This window comes from Capra hircus, chromosome 2 (genome assembly GCF_001704415.2).
Source record: "Capra hircus breed San Clemente chromosome 2, ASM170441v1, whole genome shotgun sequence".
Lineage (NCBI taxonomy): Eukaryota > Metazoa > Chordata > Mammalia > Artiodactyla > Bovidae > Capra > Capra hircus.
Genome location: NC_030809.1, coordinates 115,485,889 through 115,501,664, shown reverse-complemented (window position 1 = coordinate 115,501,664; position 15,776 = coordinate 115,485,889). Strand labels below are relative to the sequence as shown.

Genomic DNA, 15,776 nt, shown 5'->3' with positions numbered 1-15,776 from the left:
TCAGGAGACAGTGTCTTTGAGCTTGGAGACGATTTTCTTGTCTTTCACTCTTCGGTTCTGAAACCAAATGGTCACTTGTCTCTCGGATAGATTCGTGGCAGCCGAGATTCGCCGCCGCTTGTCCTTGTTAATGAACTTGTTAACGGCGTACTCGTTCTCCAGTTCTTTGAGCTGCAGTTTGGTGTAGGGCACCCTCTTCTTTCTCCCCCGACGGTAGACACACATGTCTGGCTGATTTAGAGCCACATCCCCTGGTATTAAAAAAAAAAAAAAACAGCACGGGAAAAATTAGATGGGAATATGTGGAGCACAAAGCTGGGGACTTTGTGTGTAGACTTGGAGAGGGTATAGAGAATGAAGAAAGCCAGGCTGTTTATACTTTATTATTATTTATACAGACACATTATTTACACATTATTAAAGAAAGATTATTTACACTTCAAAGTGAAGGCCAATTTGATGGATCATCATGGTTTCTCACACCGGCATCTTAACAAGCCTGCGATTTTATGGGGTGGTTGTTGGGGGCTCTCATAAGGACAGTTTCTGCAAATGCTGGTTGCAAACATATGAACATACATAGACTTAAGAAAAAGCCCAGGCTGTTTGTTGAGACTTTGATTTCTTGTGTTCCTTGGAGCTTGTGAGCTCCCGGAAGCTTTAGTGGCATTCTGGGGCATTCATGTCCTTGGAAAGTGGGGCTCAACTTTATGACACCTCTTTGGGGAGGAGGGGCCAAGGCCTAAGCAAAGGGCAGCAAAAACCTTCAACTTTTGGAGAAAAATAGGCCTATGCCCACACACAGGAAGAAAAGGGTTGTGAGAGAGGCAGTTTAAATCAAGGGATGAATTCACAGATTTCAGACAAACTGTTCCACGGGGTTTAACCGCGGTTGGGGGAGTAGAACAGACACTCAACTCCCAGTAGGGGCGCAGACTCCCAGTCATTTCTTTTCCTTCTTTCTCTCTTCCTCTACCTCCCTCCCTGCATTTCTTCCCCTTGCCCTTCTCCCTTTCCCAACGTCCCTACCTGGAAAGGATGACTTCCAAAAGTGAGAGCCCTGTGGCTGGTCCTTGGCGCAGTACACCTGGCTGTTCCACCCGTTGGCCAGTGTCCAAGACTGGTAGCCTTCCATGGAGATGTACGCCTCGTGCCGAGGCTCCCCGGAGCTGAAGGTAGACACCATGTCGATGTAGCCGGGCACATGCTGGTAGGGGCTTGTGTAGCCCTGGTAGAAAGACACCTCCTTGGCTCGCGCGGGCACCTCGTTGGCTGGTACGCTGCTGCTTGCCAGGCCCGACACGTCCATGTACTTCTCCACCGGGAAGCCTCCCAGCGAGGCGTGCGGCGACGACTTGAGAGCATTCTGCTGTAAGCCCACGCCGTGCGACATGCGGCAGCTATAGTAGCCGTTGCCGAAGTGGTAGCCGTAACCCAGGGCCGGGGCGCCCGGGGGCGCTGCAGCAGCTGCGCCGGGCGCCGGGCACTCTTTGGCGGAGGGCGCCTCCGGGCGCGCCGCGACCACAGCCGAAGATGACGACGACGAGGCGGAGCCCGCGCGCTCAGAGGTCCCCGGGTACGCGAAGCCTGAGGCCGCCGCCGCCGCCGCAGCCGCCGCCGCCGCCGCGGCCGCAGCGCGCCCAGAGTGTGTGCCCGCGAACACTGGCGCCGAGAGGAAGCCGCGACACTGGCCCGGCGCCGCTGCCGCCACAGAGGAGGAGGACGAGGAGGCCGGGGCCGCCCCGCCGGCCCCGCCGTCCGCCCGCAGCCCGTCCATGTCCCAGCTCGCGGCGCGGCTCATGGCCCGGCCCGGCCCGGCCCCGGCCCCGGCCCCGTGCAGGACACCATGGCGCTGCGCGCCTCCTCCCTCCTCTCCTTTCTCTCCTGTTCTCTCGCTCCCGCCCTCTTCCTCTCGCCCTCTCTCCCTCTGCGAGCCTCCCGCCTCCCGCCCGCCCGCCCTCCAACAGGTTAGCTCATCGCGGGACGTTTATAAAAACGAAGTTCAGGTTGGGAGGGGGCCTGGGCCGGTCGGGGGGCCGCCTCCCTCCCCGAGGGCTCCCGCTCGGGGCCGTGCCATTGGCTGCGCGGGGCCACGTGGGGATGGGGGGCGCAGGAGAGTCTGGCTCCCGGCCCGGGCCCGTGGACCCACCCACCAGGGCCCCTACCCCTCCCCAGCTCTTGTGCAGCCCACCGCCCCTTTCCGCCCGCCCCCGGACCCAGGCGTTTGCGGCGCAGCCACCCCCACGAGCTGATTGCGCGACCGCCCATCCTGGGCCCTGTCTGCGACCGAGGCGGGCGCCGAGGCCTGCGCCTTGTCTCGGACACGGCTGTTTTTGCCACCTCTCCTCGGCTCCCTGAGCTGCACGACTAAATGAAGGCAAAGGACAGAGATGGTCAGAATGATGTGAAAACAGACGGGTTTTGATCCTGTTGCTTAATGCCTGGGATTAGCTGACCTAGACCCCAAACCCGAGGGAGCTAATTTTCCCTACCTTGCGCGTTGTTACGGGGCGAAGGCTTTTAATACAAGTACTCACAGGCGATCCTCCGAATTAAGACCAACTGAAGCACAACCCCCTCTCCCGCCCCAATTTGCACACACTGTCCACCCGGAAAATGCCCACGAAGCCGCCCTGCGGGTGGGGGGCAGACACTTACAAGTAAATCAAGCGGACGAAAGACCGGTCCTCGGAGCGGCGAACCCGAGAAAAGTCCGGAAGCCTGATCCACGCTATTCGCCTCTACAGTCAAGCCAGCCGGGAGTCTCCTGAGCTGGGCTCCCGAGCCCTGGCGCAGCCTCTCCGGGTCCGCAGAAAGACCCTGTGGAGGGCTCCCGGAGAAAGCTACTCTGCCTCCCTCCTGGAAACTTCTGCGCCTCGCCCTGCAGCCGAACTGCCTCATGCATTTTGCAGCCACCACCCACCCCCGCCCGTTACTCACACCAATTAATTGAAAACTTCACTTTCCCAGGGACCTTTGTTTCGCTTTCTTTTCCTAGCTGCCAACTGCAGAGAACCGAGAGGGGCAGACTAAGAGAGTGTTTTTCCCAAGCAAACTTGGGGCTTGTAATGGGAAAAGCCCAAGCAACAGGGTCTGACTTCGAGGGGGTAGAGTGGGCCCCGGACAGCCCTGCCAGGGTGCGGGGATCACAACTCTGAAGCCTTTTCAACACTTCTTCCATTACTCGGCCACAGAACCCCAACCCATCATCCACCATCTTAGCCATTGTCTGGTGTGAGTCTTGTGGCAAATTTAAGGATCCACTTTAGAAGCAACGTTAGATCTAATGAGCCAAGGATATTGGGGTGTGTGGGAGAGCCCTCAGAGTGAGCCCATTTTGTTCTGTAGGATTAGCTCCCCAGGCCAGCCCATTTCCAAGAAAATCGCTTCCATGAGCCTGTGATTGGTGAGGCCAGCTTGTCACCTAGCCCTGCTGTTTCTGAACCAAGACAGGACCTGGATGGGGCAAGCAAAAGAGCCAGGGAGGCCGTCTTGGGCCTGGTCAGACATCGCAGGGTGGGCTGGTGGTGTTGGGAGTGTTGACACGCAAAACGCAGTAACCATAAAAGGCTCAAATAAAGGGGAAAGTTATGAGAGGGGCGCTGGAAAGGAAAAGCAGGAGACTTGACCTTTTTGAAGTCTTAGACATGTTCATGATCAATTTGAGACAGGAGGGGCCTAAGCCTCTGCAGAAAATTGTAGGGAATATAACTCTGCTGGTGAGAACAATTTTGGCTACTTGAGAGAAGGCAGAAGTTAGCAAGAGAAGCTGGATTTTTGTTTGTTTGTTTGTTTAATACCAGCCAGAGCCAGGTAACAAGGTTGCTGACTTTTTGGAAGAGTTTGGCTAGGGTCTCTTTACCCAACAATATCATTACCACCCAGTCATGGAGGCTGCCCTGAAATGCTCTTATTTTTCCTTTGTATCCTTTTCTTTTTCTCAGAGAGGGAAAACATGTAGATACTTAAAAAATTTTTTTCTGTGACCTAAACAAATTCGTCAAAATATTTCTAAAACATAACTGGAACCAACGAACTTTCAGCCTCTTAAACCTAAATATCACTGTGATTTTGAGTTCTGGAGTTTCTGTTCCATTTTTATCTGATAAATACATATTAATGACTGATCATATGCTTAAAAATGAGGAAAATGAGACTAAGATGAGAAGGAAAGACTTGTCCAGTTTTTCTGATTTCAGACAGCCCCTCATTTTTGGCTTAATTGTCCACCCAGCAAAGTAAGTTGTTCAGGACTGGAAGCAAAGTCTGAATTTATGCTCTGTGAAAGACACTTCTCAATGGTGGCCATGTCTCTAGTTTCCTTATGGAACTCTGGCAAGACATAGGGTTTCTCTACCAATCCTAGTGAGCGGATATTCAGAGACCAGGGAGGTTTTGAACAATAAGTCTAGCCTCTTGCTATTCTGCAGTTGTATTCCCTTCCAGTATAGCCTTCTAGATCCTGGCCCTGGAGGAGGGGATTCCCCTTAGGAAGGAGGTTCTGACTTGACCTTGTGAAGGCCCCCTAAACCCAGAACCCCAGGGCAAGTTCTGCTATTAGGTCATGGGGCTGTGGTTGAGTACCAAGCAAAGAAGTCAGGGCTGCTCTGTTTATGAACTAAGATGACACACAGTTTACAACTCATAGTGGTAGGTAGTGGAGGAATTTTGAGGCTGAACTTGCAGAAACATTTCATTTAGCTTGTATATCCTGTATACCCTGTATCCAAGCTGATTTTAGGTTTAAACTTCATGGGAAATTTTTTCTTTAGCTGGCCAGGAGCACAGACTGTATGTGTATGTTGAGGGGGTGTATTATGTTGGGGCTTTAACAACAGAAATAGTCTTTGTTACATGAAAATCTTTGCAGTCTCTAAAAACTGATGTGCAGTTAGTCATTGAAACCAGTTTTGCCATCTTTCCTGATTTTGGCGAGAAACTCAAGATGGCCCTTCATTGCCCAAAGCCCTGCTCTCCTCTCCACTTGCTCCTTTCCCTCCTTAGCCTGCCCAAACACTCTTTTTTGAGAATTGGTGCTGTTCTGGCAGTCACATCCTCTTTTTTCCTCCTTGTGGCTGATATTTCAGATCATGTCCCTGTCCTGGATTGGGGAATGGGTAGATATAGACTGCAATTTAGATTTATTGAAGAACATAAGTTCCCCCCCCCCCCTTGCCAAGAAAGCATCCAGCTCAATTAATCACTTAACCGGTGGCCATTACAACAATAACCTGGTCCTAACAGAATGGAGTCAGGAACTACTTTGAAAATGTTTTATTTGATGGCCACACCAGAAAGTACAGGACACCACCCTAATTAACATGTAAGAAGCCAAAACTTCAGTGTAGAAATAGTCTTAATTCCAAAGTAAAGTCTTAAATCCAGTGGAACAGGCTGGACAGTTCTTGGTTAAGACCAAGTCTGTGCTCTGCCAACTTTGGAGCTAATTTTCCCTCTGCAGGCAATACCCAGTTTCACTCAGGCTGGAAATATCGAAAAGATTAAAAAAAAAACAAGAAACCCGGGGTAGAGAAAGGGGTCGTTAGCAAAAGTGAGACAGCGGAATCCTGAGTTTAGGCACTTTTTGTGTCTGAGATGTATTCCATTTGAATTTAACACAGGCTTTATTAAATGTAAATTGTTTGCAACAACAACAAAAAACCGCTTCAAACCGAAGTGTTATTTGGTGAAACCAGGTTTACCTCCCGCAGGGCGGTGGGCTCCTCCAGTCCTGGAGGGAATTAAGCCCAGGGAGAGTCTTCCCTCTCACAGAAGCACTAACCTCACTACAAGGGGGACGCCGCAGCGTGGGTGCAGAGCTGGAGGAAGAACCGGATAACTTGTTGCTCCCTCCCTCCCCCGCCCTCTCCGCAAAACAAAAGATGGAACTGCAAACCATCTTCCCGTTTTGTCCAACAACTCAAGGTGTGAGGTTGTCCTTGGAATACTTCTCCAGCAGTATCAGTAACTGAAGTCCAGTAAGTGCTCACTCTGTCGGCCCTTTGAAATGAAAGAAAATAAGTATGTCTCTCTGTCTCTCCTTCCTCCCCCGCATTCCGCAGAGCCCCGCTGTCCCTGTGGGAAATCCACTTGTGGTCATCGACAGAACGAAGGGATGAAGTGTAGGGAAATGCCTAACCACGAAGGGGCGGGGGTTGGGGGGGCCGGGAGGAGGAGAAGGGAAGGAGGCGGAGGAGTAAGTGATGCGGCTTAGCTTCCCGGCTGGACCGCGCGCAGTTCCCCAGGCCCGGCGCTAGATGTCCCTGCAAGTTTTCCTGTCGCGTCGGAGGGCGCGCGGGCTTCAGGCAGGCATTGAGTCGGGTTAGTCCAGGAGTCCAGGGGGAAAGTACCCTCCCAGCCCCCCCGGCGGTCCAGTGGGCGCAGGATTGTAGGAGAAAAGAGGAGAAGAAATAGACGCAGCCAGAGAGGCCCGGGAGGGACAGCGCGAGGCCGGCCTGTAGAGGGACGGCAGCAAAAGTTTGCCAGTTACAGACTCCGCGCTGGAGTCGCCAGACCCAGAATCTTTGCTAATAAACCGAAACCCCGGAGCCGTGGCAGCAGCACTGAGCCTTAGGAAAATGTACCCGGAGATCTAAGCCCTGCACTACCTGTCCTGCTCTCCCCCCTCCACCCAGCGGCCCCTGTCCTGGAGAGGGCTTGCGTCCCGCTGTGGACCTGCCAGTTTTGAGCCCCGTTGGCTGGGAGTCTTCCTCCGAAGTCAGGAGACAGGCCCCAGCGAGGTTTCGGGGGCTCCACGGCATCTCGGGCTCTACGGGCGCCCTCCACCCTTCGGACAGCCTGCACACATTTTTATTACCTTTAGTCGAAAGCCAAAAGTGTTTACCACTTCACCTCGCAGGACCCGCCGCTGCTCAAGAAACAGATATTTAGTCTTGAGGCCTAACAACAATAACAACAACAAATTTAGGCCTCTTTCATGTAAATTCCTCCTTTGGAGCAAAAAGTGCTTTTCAGTCATTTTGGAGAAAGCCCGTCCTGAACCCTCACCCCCAGCGCATCTTAAAAATTCCTGCCAAACTGTGTGGGCATAGGTTGACTTTTTTTTTGTTTGTTTGAGTGAGTGAGCCTTGTGCCTTGGTAGTGAGTAGGGAGTCCTGGTGGCCTGGAGGCTGTGTCTGAAAACCAGGGACTTTTGACAGGCCATACCGGTCTCAGCTTGGACATTCCAGAGGTGCAAGGTTTGGGCATTTCAATAATAACCCTCAACAGAATTGTGTCAGTCTTCTCAATACCTCTATACAGACTAAATGTTTTTGAGGTAGGCCTATATTTAAAGAAGACATATACAAAATAAAAGAACCAACCAAAAATGCTGCCCAAAGCTTTATAATACAGAATAGTTTGGATGTGATCAGTAATAACTTAAATCACAAGCAAGTTGTCTAACCTCCCTGTAGAAAGTTTCTCACCTCTGAAAAAGGGATAGTAACAGAATCAATTTCTATAGTTGTGAGTTTTAGAGGAGCGAATATATGTAAAAAGCACTTGTAATTTCAGAGTAAAAGCTCAATACAGGTCGGCCAGTATTACTACTACTAGTAGATGTGAAATCTAAATAAATTAAGGGACATTAAATATTGGAATGTTCAGTGTCTCCTATGAAACACTGTCTGCTAAACGGAGTTCATGAACAATTATAGATGGCTTTTTGTGTGAAGAGTTTTCCTGACATGGTCTCAAATTTACTTTTCATAATAAACGTGCTAGAATAGCAATATTAGTGTTATTTAAAAGGTGCAAAATAGTTTTCAAAACCACTAATAAATGAAGGTGTCGCCAAGACATGGTGTTCTCCCTTTCCATCAGACTGAGATACAGTTTGCCACAGACTTTGGCACTAGAGCCGAAGGGTCCCAGAGGAGGGGAAGAAGTTGGAGACCCACCCAAAGGGTGAAGGAGGAAGGGGCTGCGCTCAACATCCAGCCACCCAGCGGCGGCTCCTGCGATTGAAAGTAGCTCACAGCCGCTAAAACCGCTAGGAAAACAGACGGGGGCGCCAAACGACAGCAATAAAGACATTCGCGACTTCCGCTTAAGTCGCGCCTCCGTGGATCCCACCCTCTGCCAGGGCCTTGACCCGCCCACGGACCAGAGCCTGGACCGAAGTGTCCCGTTCAGTCCCCAAAGCTAAGTGGGACTAGGGGGTACACTTCCCAAGTTCCTGGGACAGCTCCCCTCCTCTGCCAGAGATTGTGAAACTGGGCACCCGGACTGTGGAGTAGGGAAGGAAAGGTGGGGGCATCCGCTCGGCTGAGCTCGGACCACGTTAATGGCCTGAAAGCTAGCGCGAGAAGGGCTCATAGTGCTCGGAGTCAGGTGGCCTCTGGGGCAGGGGCCGAGGTGGAAGCGGGTGATGTTCTCCTCCGAGCTCCTGACGCCCACTTTGCGTCCCACCTCTCACCTCCCCAGCCACCAGGCAGGTGCTCCAGCTTTCCATTTTTCACCTTTGGGGGTAGAATTCCGTTTATAACCTTAAAGAGGTGGGATTGATTTTCGAAGCAAAGCTCCCGTTTAAGTTGGTGCCAAGGGGAACAGGAGAGAAACTTTTGGCATTGACTGTGTATAAATGTATATAAATACATTTCACACCTCGTCTCCTCTTACATTCCTTACTCCCCCAATGGGTACAAGGTTAAAAGGAAAGCGCCAACAGAGAGATGGGCAAATAGATCTCAGGTTTGCCCCTAACACACCCCCTAGGTTCTGGGTGTGGCGGCAGGGAGGAAAGGGGGGGGGGTCTGGGTTGGGGTCTGGGTTGGCGGTGAGGCGGGGATGCAGGACCCGAGACTAGCGCCCAGATTGCCAGGGTCTCTCCGCCTCTTTGGAAGCTCGCAGGCCGATCTCCCGGTCTAGTCTCTGTCCGCCCTTGTTCCTGCCTGCGGTCGTGGACCTCTCCCCCTGGGCAGCTGGTAGGTGGACTCGCACAGCTAGTTGGGGGTCCGAGCACCGTGGCGCGCAAGCGAGGGAGGAGACGCGCAACGGCCTTGGGTGAAGATTGATCTTCGTTAAAATGGTTGCCTCCAGCGTCATTATGACCATCAAAGTTATCACCAAGAGGCTCAGCCGCCAAGCTCAGGTCGGGAGGAGCAGCGGCAAGGCTAGTCCGCGATTTTTCGCGCGCAGACCCAGCGCAGAGATTATCCGAGGCCACAGGTAAGGGGCTGGGGCTGGAGAAGGGAGGAAGGCGAGAAGGAAGAAGGGCACAGTGGGAAAGAGAGGGCAGGAGGATGGTAGGGAAGGGAACCAAGACTGTTTTTTCTCCTCTTTGACCTCGAAATCCAGAGATTTTGCCGTAAATAATTCGATGTGAGAAGGAGTTGGGGGAAAGCTGGCAAAGTAAAAGTGGAATTGGGGCCGCCCATATGGCACTGTAAATTGCGACTGTGTTTAAAGTTAGCTGTAGAATTCTCCTATGAAATCGTCCAGCCGAGTTCATTTCCCCCAGGGAAAATGCGTAGGCGAGAAGCCTATCCATCAGCAGGATTATAAAAGTGAAAAACCCGGGACTTCAAGTTCAGAACTCACTCTGCAAACGGTGTTAAAAAATCAGAGAGGACCTAATGATTTCCGTTTGGAGGCGCGGGCCCAACGCACCTCCCCAGCCACGTAGCACTGAAGTGCTTTCAAAACTCTAGGAGATTCTCTCTCTCTCCCTTCTGGGGTGGGAGGAGAGCAGCCAGGCTGAGGTGAAGTGGGGAGGGAGAGAACTCGGCGTCCTATTTGTTAAATAAAACACATATTTGGTTCTGAAATTCTAAAGATAAGTAATCCAGACAGGAGCGCAAGGTCTCCTTACGCAACTCTTCCAACATCCTCCCCCTTGTCCGGCCCCCCCCCCCACCCCGCTCCCGCTTGTAAATGTAAAAAAAAAAAAAAAAAACCCACTTCCCGACGATCTACTCTGGAAAATCAAAGCATTATCTATTATTTAACACGTATCTATGTCCGAGGAAAAATGAGGAAGGCGCTGCATGATTAGGACCTAAGGGGCAACCCAGCAAACTGAGAGCGTAATGATGCCCCTAAATGAAGGGGGAAATGTGCCGCGGCGCGCTCTATTAATCAGACTGTCAATTTCACCCCCGAGGCCAAACCCCCGGGCGAGCAGAACCGGCTCTGAGCGGGCAAAGGACCGGAGACTTCCTCCTCACTTCTTGTCTCTTCTCGCCTCCTACCTGGATCTATTTGTCTGCTCTGAAGCCGCCTTCATTACCCACTGACAGGAACGTGTATTTATTTGCTTATAAACCTGTTACAATAAATGATTATTCGAACAGCGTCATTCGTACCTTAATGACGAGAGAGCGCTACTTTTTGATGAATGACATCTCGGGCTCGGAAGGATGTATGGGTCATTTTGACCAGTCATTCCCTCGCTCTGGCATCCCACAATTTTTCCGCCTCCCTCCAAAAGAGATAATAATATTTAGAGGCACTCGCTGGGGCTGAATGAGAATTAGCCCTCGGCGCAGCCCATCATTAGGACGGGACAGCCGGGCCACTGTGACATTTTTTAGAAAGCTGAAATGATGGAAAGAATAAGAAAAGAGATGATTCTGATGGAGAGAGGGCTGCACAGCCCTACGACCGGCAAGAGATTCTCCAATTTGTCGGACTCGGCTGGCAATGCTGTGCTCGAGGCCCTGGAAAATTCGCAGCACCCGGCTCGCCTCAGTCCGCGCCTGCCGTCCGCCCCCCTGCACAGCGCTTTGGGAGACCTCCCTGCCAAGGGCAAATTCGAAATAGACACTTTGTTCAACCTGCAGCACCCGAGCAGCGAAAGCACCGTCTCCTCCGAAATCGCGTCTGCCGCGGAGGGCCGAAAAAAGCCGGGTCATTATTCAGAGGCGGCCGCTGAGGCAGACATGAGCAGCGACGTGGAGGTGGGCTGCTCGGCGCTGCGCTCCCCCGGCGGCCTCGGAGCGGTTCCGCTCAAGGAAAACAATGGCAAAGGTAATCGCGCTGCCCGCGCCGCGCTCCCTAGTCCCATTCTCTCTCTTCCTTCGCTGCCCTACGGGCCCTTCGTGGTGCCTTTGCCCCTCTCCGACCCTCTGCAGCGAGCTGCACCGAGCTGGTTCGGGCGGGGGCGGGACGCAGGCGTGGGACCGTGCCCTCCGGCTCTGCTCCTTGAGCCTCCCAGAGAGACGCAGGCCTATGGCCTGCCCTCGCTCCTAAGCCGGAGAAAAGGTTTTCTGCTTGCGGGTCTAAACGCCCGTGCGAGCCGATAGACCCCGAGCCATCCACTGAGTCTGTCCGGGGGAAGGGTGCCCTGGGCAACTGTTCTGAACTCCGCGGCCTCTGAACCCCGAGGCCGAGCGGAGGAAGCATTCTAAGTAAGTCAAAGGAGCCTCGCTGGGCACCTTTGGGAGACCCTCTTGGGTCAGCGGGAGAAAGTTGAAAAGTAGAGTGCACCCCTCAATGGTTCCGGTTTGAGCTGTTGCTGTCTTTCGAATCTTGAAATATTTTAAACAAAATTCCAAAGCCAGTCAAAGGAAGGTTAGAGGCCGACAGAAAGCTGCCCTGTGGTCTCCAGATGAAGGAAAATCCAGAGCTTCCCAAACTGAGTTTAGATGTAGGGTTTTTCCCTTGGCCAGTTTTCCTCCTGAGTTGAAAATTTCCAATTATTAAAACAAAACTACCGTCCTTAATTGAGTTCCTATTATTTGGTCATGAAGGGCTCCCCAAACTTTATTGATTCCATTAACGGCAGCAATTTGTAAACATGACAGACCCCATCAATTTAGGCAGCGCCTCGCCCTCCTCTCGCGGCTTCCCCCATCCGCCTGCAGCCTCAGCGCGGGGATCTCGGTCCTACAGTGACTCATGCGCTGCCGGCCGTTTGTTTGCCAGGGTTCGCAGAGAGTGGCTCAGCCGCGGGCACCACGACGTCTGCGACAGGCTCCGGCCTCGGCAGCCTGCATGGAGGCGGCGGCGGCGGCGGCAGCGGCGGGGGCGCGGCGCTGGGCGGCTCCGGCTCTGGCGCGGATCAGGTGCGGCGCTACCGCACGGCGTTCACCCGCGAACAGATCGCACGCCTGGAGAAGGAGTTCTACCGGGAGAACTATGTGTCGCGGCCACGCCGGTGCGAGCTAGCCGCTGCACTCAACCTTCCCGAAACCACTATCAAGGTATTGATTCCAGCGCGCGCCTGTTCTAGCCTCCCCCGGGTGTGTGGGTTGATTTTTATTTCTTCTTTTGGAGCGATTAGGTTTAGCTGAGGGCCTGAAAACCCGCGGGGAGAGTCACCAAAGGAATTGGCATGTTTATTTCTCAGTTGCCGTATCCGAAGGGCTAGCCGGTCTGGCTGCCCTGGGAAGGTTCCCGAATGGCGCAGCCCATGCCGCAAATGCTCGCCTCCGCCCAGCGCGTGCCCAGGTGCCCCTAACCCTTCTCCACGGCTCCACTTTCCCCTCGGCGGCAAAGCCAGCTGGTCTTTGTTGCTCTGGCAAGAACCAGAGGTGAAACTTTTCAATTGCTCTTGATCTTGGAGGTTTATTTTTCACATAAATCGTTACAAAGAGAAAGGACAGTGTATTTTTAAAAATCGATTGGGTTCAGAAATAGTTTTCTAAACATTTTTCTCCGGGGCAAAGGGAAAGAAAGCAAACTCCTGGGGGGGAGCAACGAAATTGTCCTTATTAATATCTCTTTAGGTGATTAATTTTATTTTACGTTCAGGAAAGATAGCCGGGAGGTTGGGCGACTTGGTGAACTCTTCAAGGAGGATCTGGCATTCTAAAAAAAGAAAAGAGGAAACTCCATGGGATAGGGGAGGAGTGTAAAAGTCTCTCTTCGGTTTGGTCGGGCTTTCTTTAATTTAGAGTTGTGACGAATGATGTCTTCATTAGATAATGTGTTGGGAGGGGTAGAAAAGTCCCCTTCCCAGTTTAAGAGGATGTTGCTCCCGCCATTCATTTGAAGCAAATGATTCCAACAAAACCATCCCTTCAATATCAGAACCGGACCCATGCCCCTCGGGACAATTCCTCACAGCTCAGAGGACTCAAGACCTCACGCGGCGACTTTTTACAAAAGCTGCGGCGGCAGCTTCTCTTCAAAGGAGCCCTAGAATCCTCGCGCAAATCCTGGGATTGAGAGACGGGTGCTCTGCGAGGCCGGGCAACCGGTGGGTGGCGAGAAAGAGAGGAAAGGTTGGGTTGGGACGAGGAAGCGCAGTCTAAAGCTAGAGAATAGAAGCCCCAGGAGCCGCAGCAGTCGGACACAGGGAAGATTATTTTCGCTGAGGAGTGTGCCTACGGCGCTTTACACCGCCGCTCACACTGTCTCAGCTGGAAGAGAGGACTCGGGCCGGTCGGAGGGGCGTAGGCCAGGCCATTCCAAGGTCTGGGAGGGGCGGGGAGGCCCGGGGCGGGGGCTGGGGCCTCCGGGCGCTCCCTAACTCGGGCCGCGGCGCGGCTCTCCCTGCAGGTATGGTTCCAGAACCGGCGCATGAAGGACAAGCGGCAGCGTCTGGCCATGTCGTGGCCGCACCCGGCAGACCCCAGCTTCTACACCTACATGATGACGCACGCGGCCGCCACCGGAAGCCTTCCCTACCCCTTCCACTCGCACGTGCCGCTGCACTACTACCCTCACGTGGGTGTCACGGCCGCGGCCGCGGCGGCTGCGGCCTCTGGCGCAGCCGCCGCGGCCTCATCGCCCTTCGCCACTTCCATCCGCCCGCTGGACACCTTCCGCGCCCTCTCGCACCCTTACTCGCGGCCCGAGCTGCTGTGCAGCTTCCGCCACCCGGGCCTCTACCAGACGCCCGCGGCTGCCGCCGGGCTCAACAGCGCGGCTTCGGCCGCGGCGGCTGCTGCAGCTGCGGCGGCCGCGGCCTCTTCGGCCGCGGCGGCCGGGGCGCCTCCCAGCGGCGGTTCCGCACCCTGTTCGTGCCTCAGTTGCCACAGCAGTCAGTCGGCCGCAGCCGCAGCCGCCGCCGCCGCCGCCGCTCTGGGCTCCCGGGGTGGCGGCGGGGGCGGCGGGGGTGGCACCGGCAGCGCAGGGGCCGCCGGGGGCTCGGACTTCGGCTGCAGCGCCGCGGCGCCGCGCTCTGAGAGCGGCTTTCTGCCCTACTCAGCCGCTGTGCTAAGCAAGACCGCCGTGAGCCCTCCGGACCAGAGGGACGAGGCGCCGCTCACCAGATAACTACGTCGCTGCCGCCAGGGGGCTGCGCCCGACGCTCCGAGTGTGCCCCGGGAGTCCCCTGAGCGCCCCCCATACCCGCTTTGCGCCCACGTGCCCTCTGCGCTCCGCCTGCTGCTGAGGCTCTCGCCAGGGGGCGCCCCGGCGCGGGAGGCCGCAGGGAACTTGCCCCGAGTTGGGGGGAAAGAGCCAGGTCGAAAGCCCGGCGTGCGTCCCCTCAAATTATTTCTATTTTTGTATTTGCTACCCTGCCGCCTCCCCTCCTTTTAAGTATGTTTCCCGTCGCCCAGACCCCGCTTCCTGCCTCTGTCCCGAGCTCTTGGTTTCCCCAAGACAATCTCCTCGCCCCCGAAACCAGTCCGCTGTGGTCTCGGGCCCAGGCTGAAGCCGTCAGGCCTAGTTTCTCGGCTAAGCCACGTGCCCAAAAGCAACGGAAAACCACAACAAAGAGAGTAGGGAATGGTGTGTGCTAGTGCGGTGTGCGGGAGGGAAATCCACCCCGTTGTTCCCGCTGCTGCTGTGTTTCTTCCATCCTTTCTTTTATTTTCTTTAAACGAGGGTGAGAGGAGGTAGCAGTTTTTCTCTTAGCCTGAGCTTGTTAGGGGCCCTATCCGAGGAGAGCGGAAGCATGGAGGTCTGAGAAGAAGGCCTAGAGGGCTGATGGAGAGTGCGGGCGGCCGCGGCTGTAGAGAGTTGTTTACTGCGTGCAGGGGACACGGATGGTGGGGCTGTGGCCGTGGTCCCAGGAAGGACAAAGCCACGAAACCGAGATGGGAAGAAGCGCAGTCTCTTCGCAGTCTCTCTCTCGGCCCACCACCGGTCTCTTCTGATCTTCGGTTTGGGTTGGAGGCATCTTGCATATTCTTTTGCAAAAAATAATGGTTAATGAGAGTGGCACAGCCAGGCCAGGGGAGGAAAGGCAAACGGAGGGAGGAGGAGGGCAAGACTGAACGATCTCGTAGTATTTGAAGAATCGTTTTCAGCTTAGTTTTCCAACGACTGGGTCCAGTCCATCTGGGAAATACTTGAATCTCTAGATATATATTATTCTGAAGCATTTACTTAGACACTTTTCTAAGTTCAAACTCTATTCCCTTCACCCCCTTCCCTCCTCGCTTTCCTTTTCCTCGGGTAAAATGGTTCTTGGCTTATTTCTCACGCATGTCTATTGCGCCTTCGCCTCTGCAAAGCCACCGCTGGGTTGCTGAGACCGGCTCTGCCAACCCCGGCTACTGGAGGGGTTTCCTTGAACTTGAAGAAAGGCACATCAAAACCCACCAGTGTTAACTGCCACGTCAATTTTGATGCTAATAATGTGCAGATTATGACGAAAATTGCCAATCATGCTCTCTGATGGACCTCCTTTGAATGTGGAATTGGAGAAAAGTTCCCCGCACGGAGACCTGCTGTCAAGTACTAACAACCCGCTAAGGGAAGTCATTAGGAGAGACGGATAAGAGACTCGGTACATAAAACAATGTTCTTGGTGCATAGAATGTATGTTATTTAATGTTATCTCTGTTACCTGAAGTGATTTCGCAGAAGAAAGCCACGTTCTTATCATCTCAATTGCCAATTTTCATTTTGGTAACTTGGACGCCCTGGGTAGA

At 53.9% G+C, this 15,776-nt stretch overlaps 2 protein-coding genes across 2 annotated transcripts; one reads left to right on the top strand and one right to left on the bottom strand.

The window, feature by feature from the left end:
* On the bottom strand, positions 1–1,801 carry HOXD13 (homeobox D13). Its single transcript, XM_013968277.2, has 2 exons — positions 1,030–1,801; positions 1–251 (listed from the first exon to the last, which is right to left on the bottom strand). Exons 1-2 carry the CDS (start codon positions 1,799–1,801, stop codon positions 1–3), a joined length of 1,023 nt encoding a protein of 340 aa, XP_013823731.2.
* On the top strand, positions 10,362–14,169 carry EVX2 (even-skipped homeobox 2). Its single transcript, XM_018064953.1, has 3 exons — positions 10,362–10,974; positions 11,872–12,149; positions 13,450–14,169. The coding sequence occupies exons 1-3, from the start codon at positions 10,548–10,550 to the stop codon at positions 14,167–14,169; spliced, it is 1,425 nt and encodes a 474-aa protein (XP_017920442.1). The 5' UTR covers positions 10,362–10,547.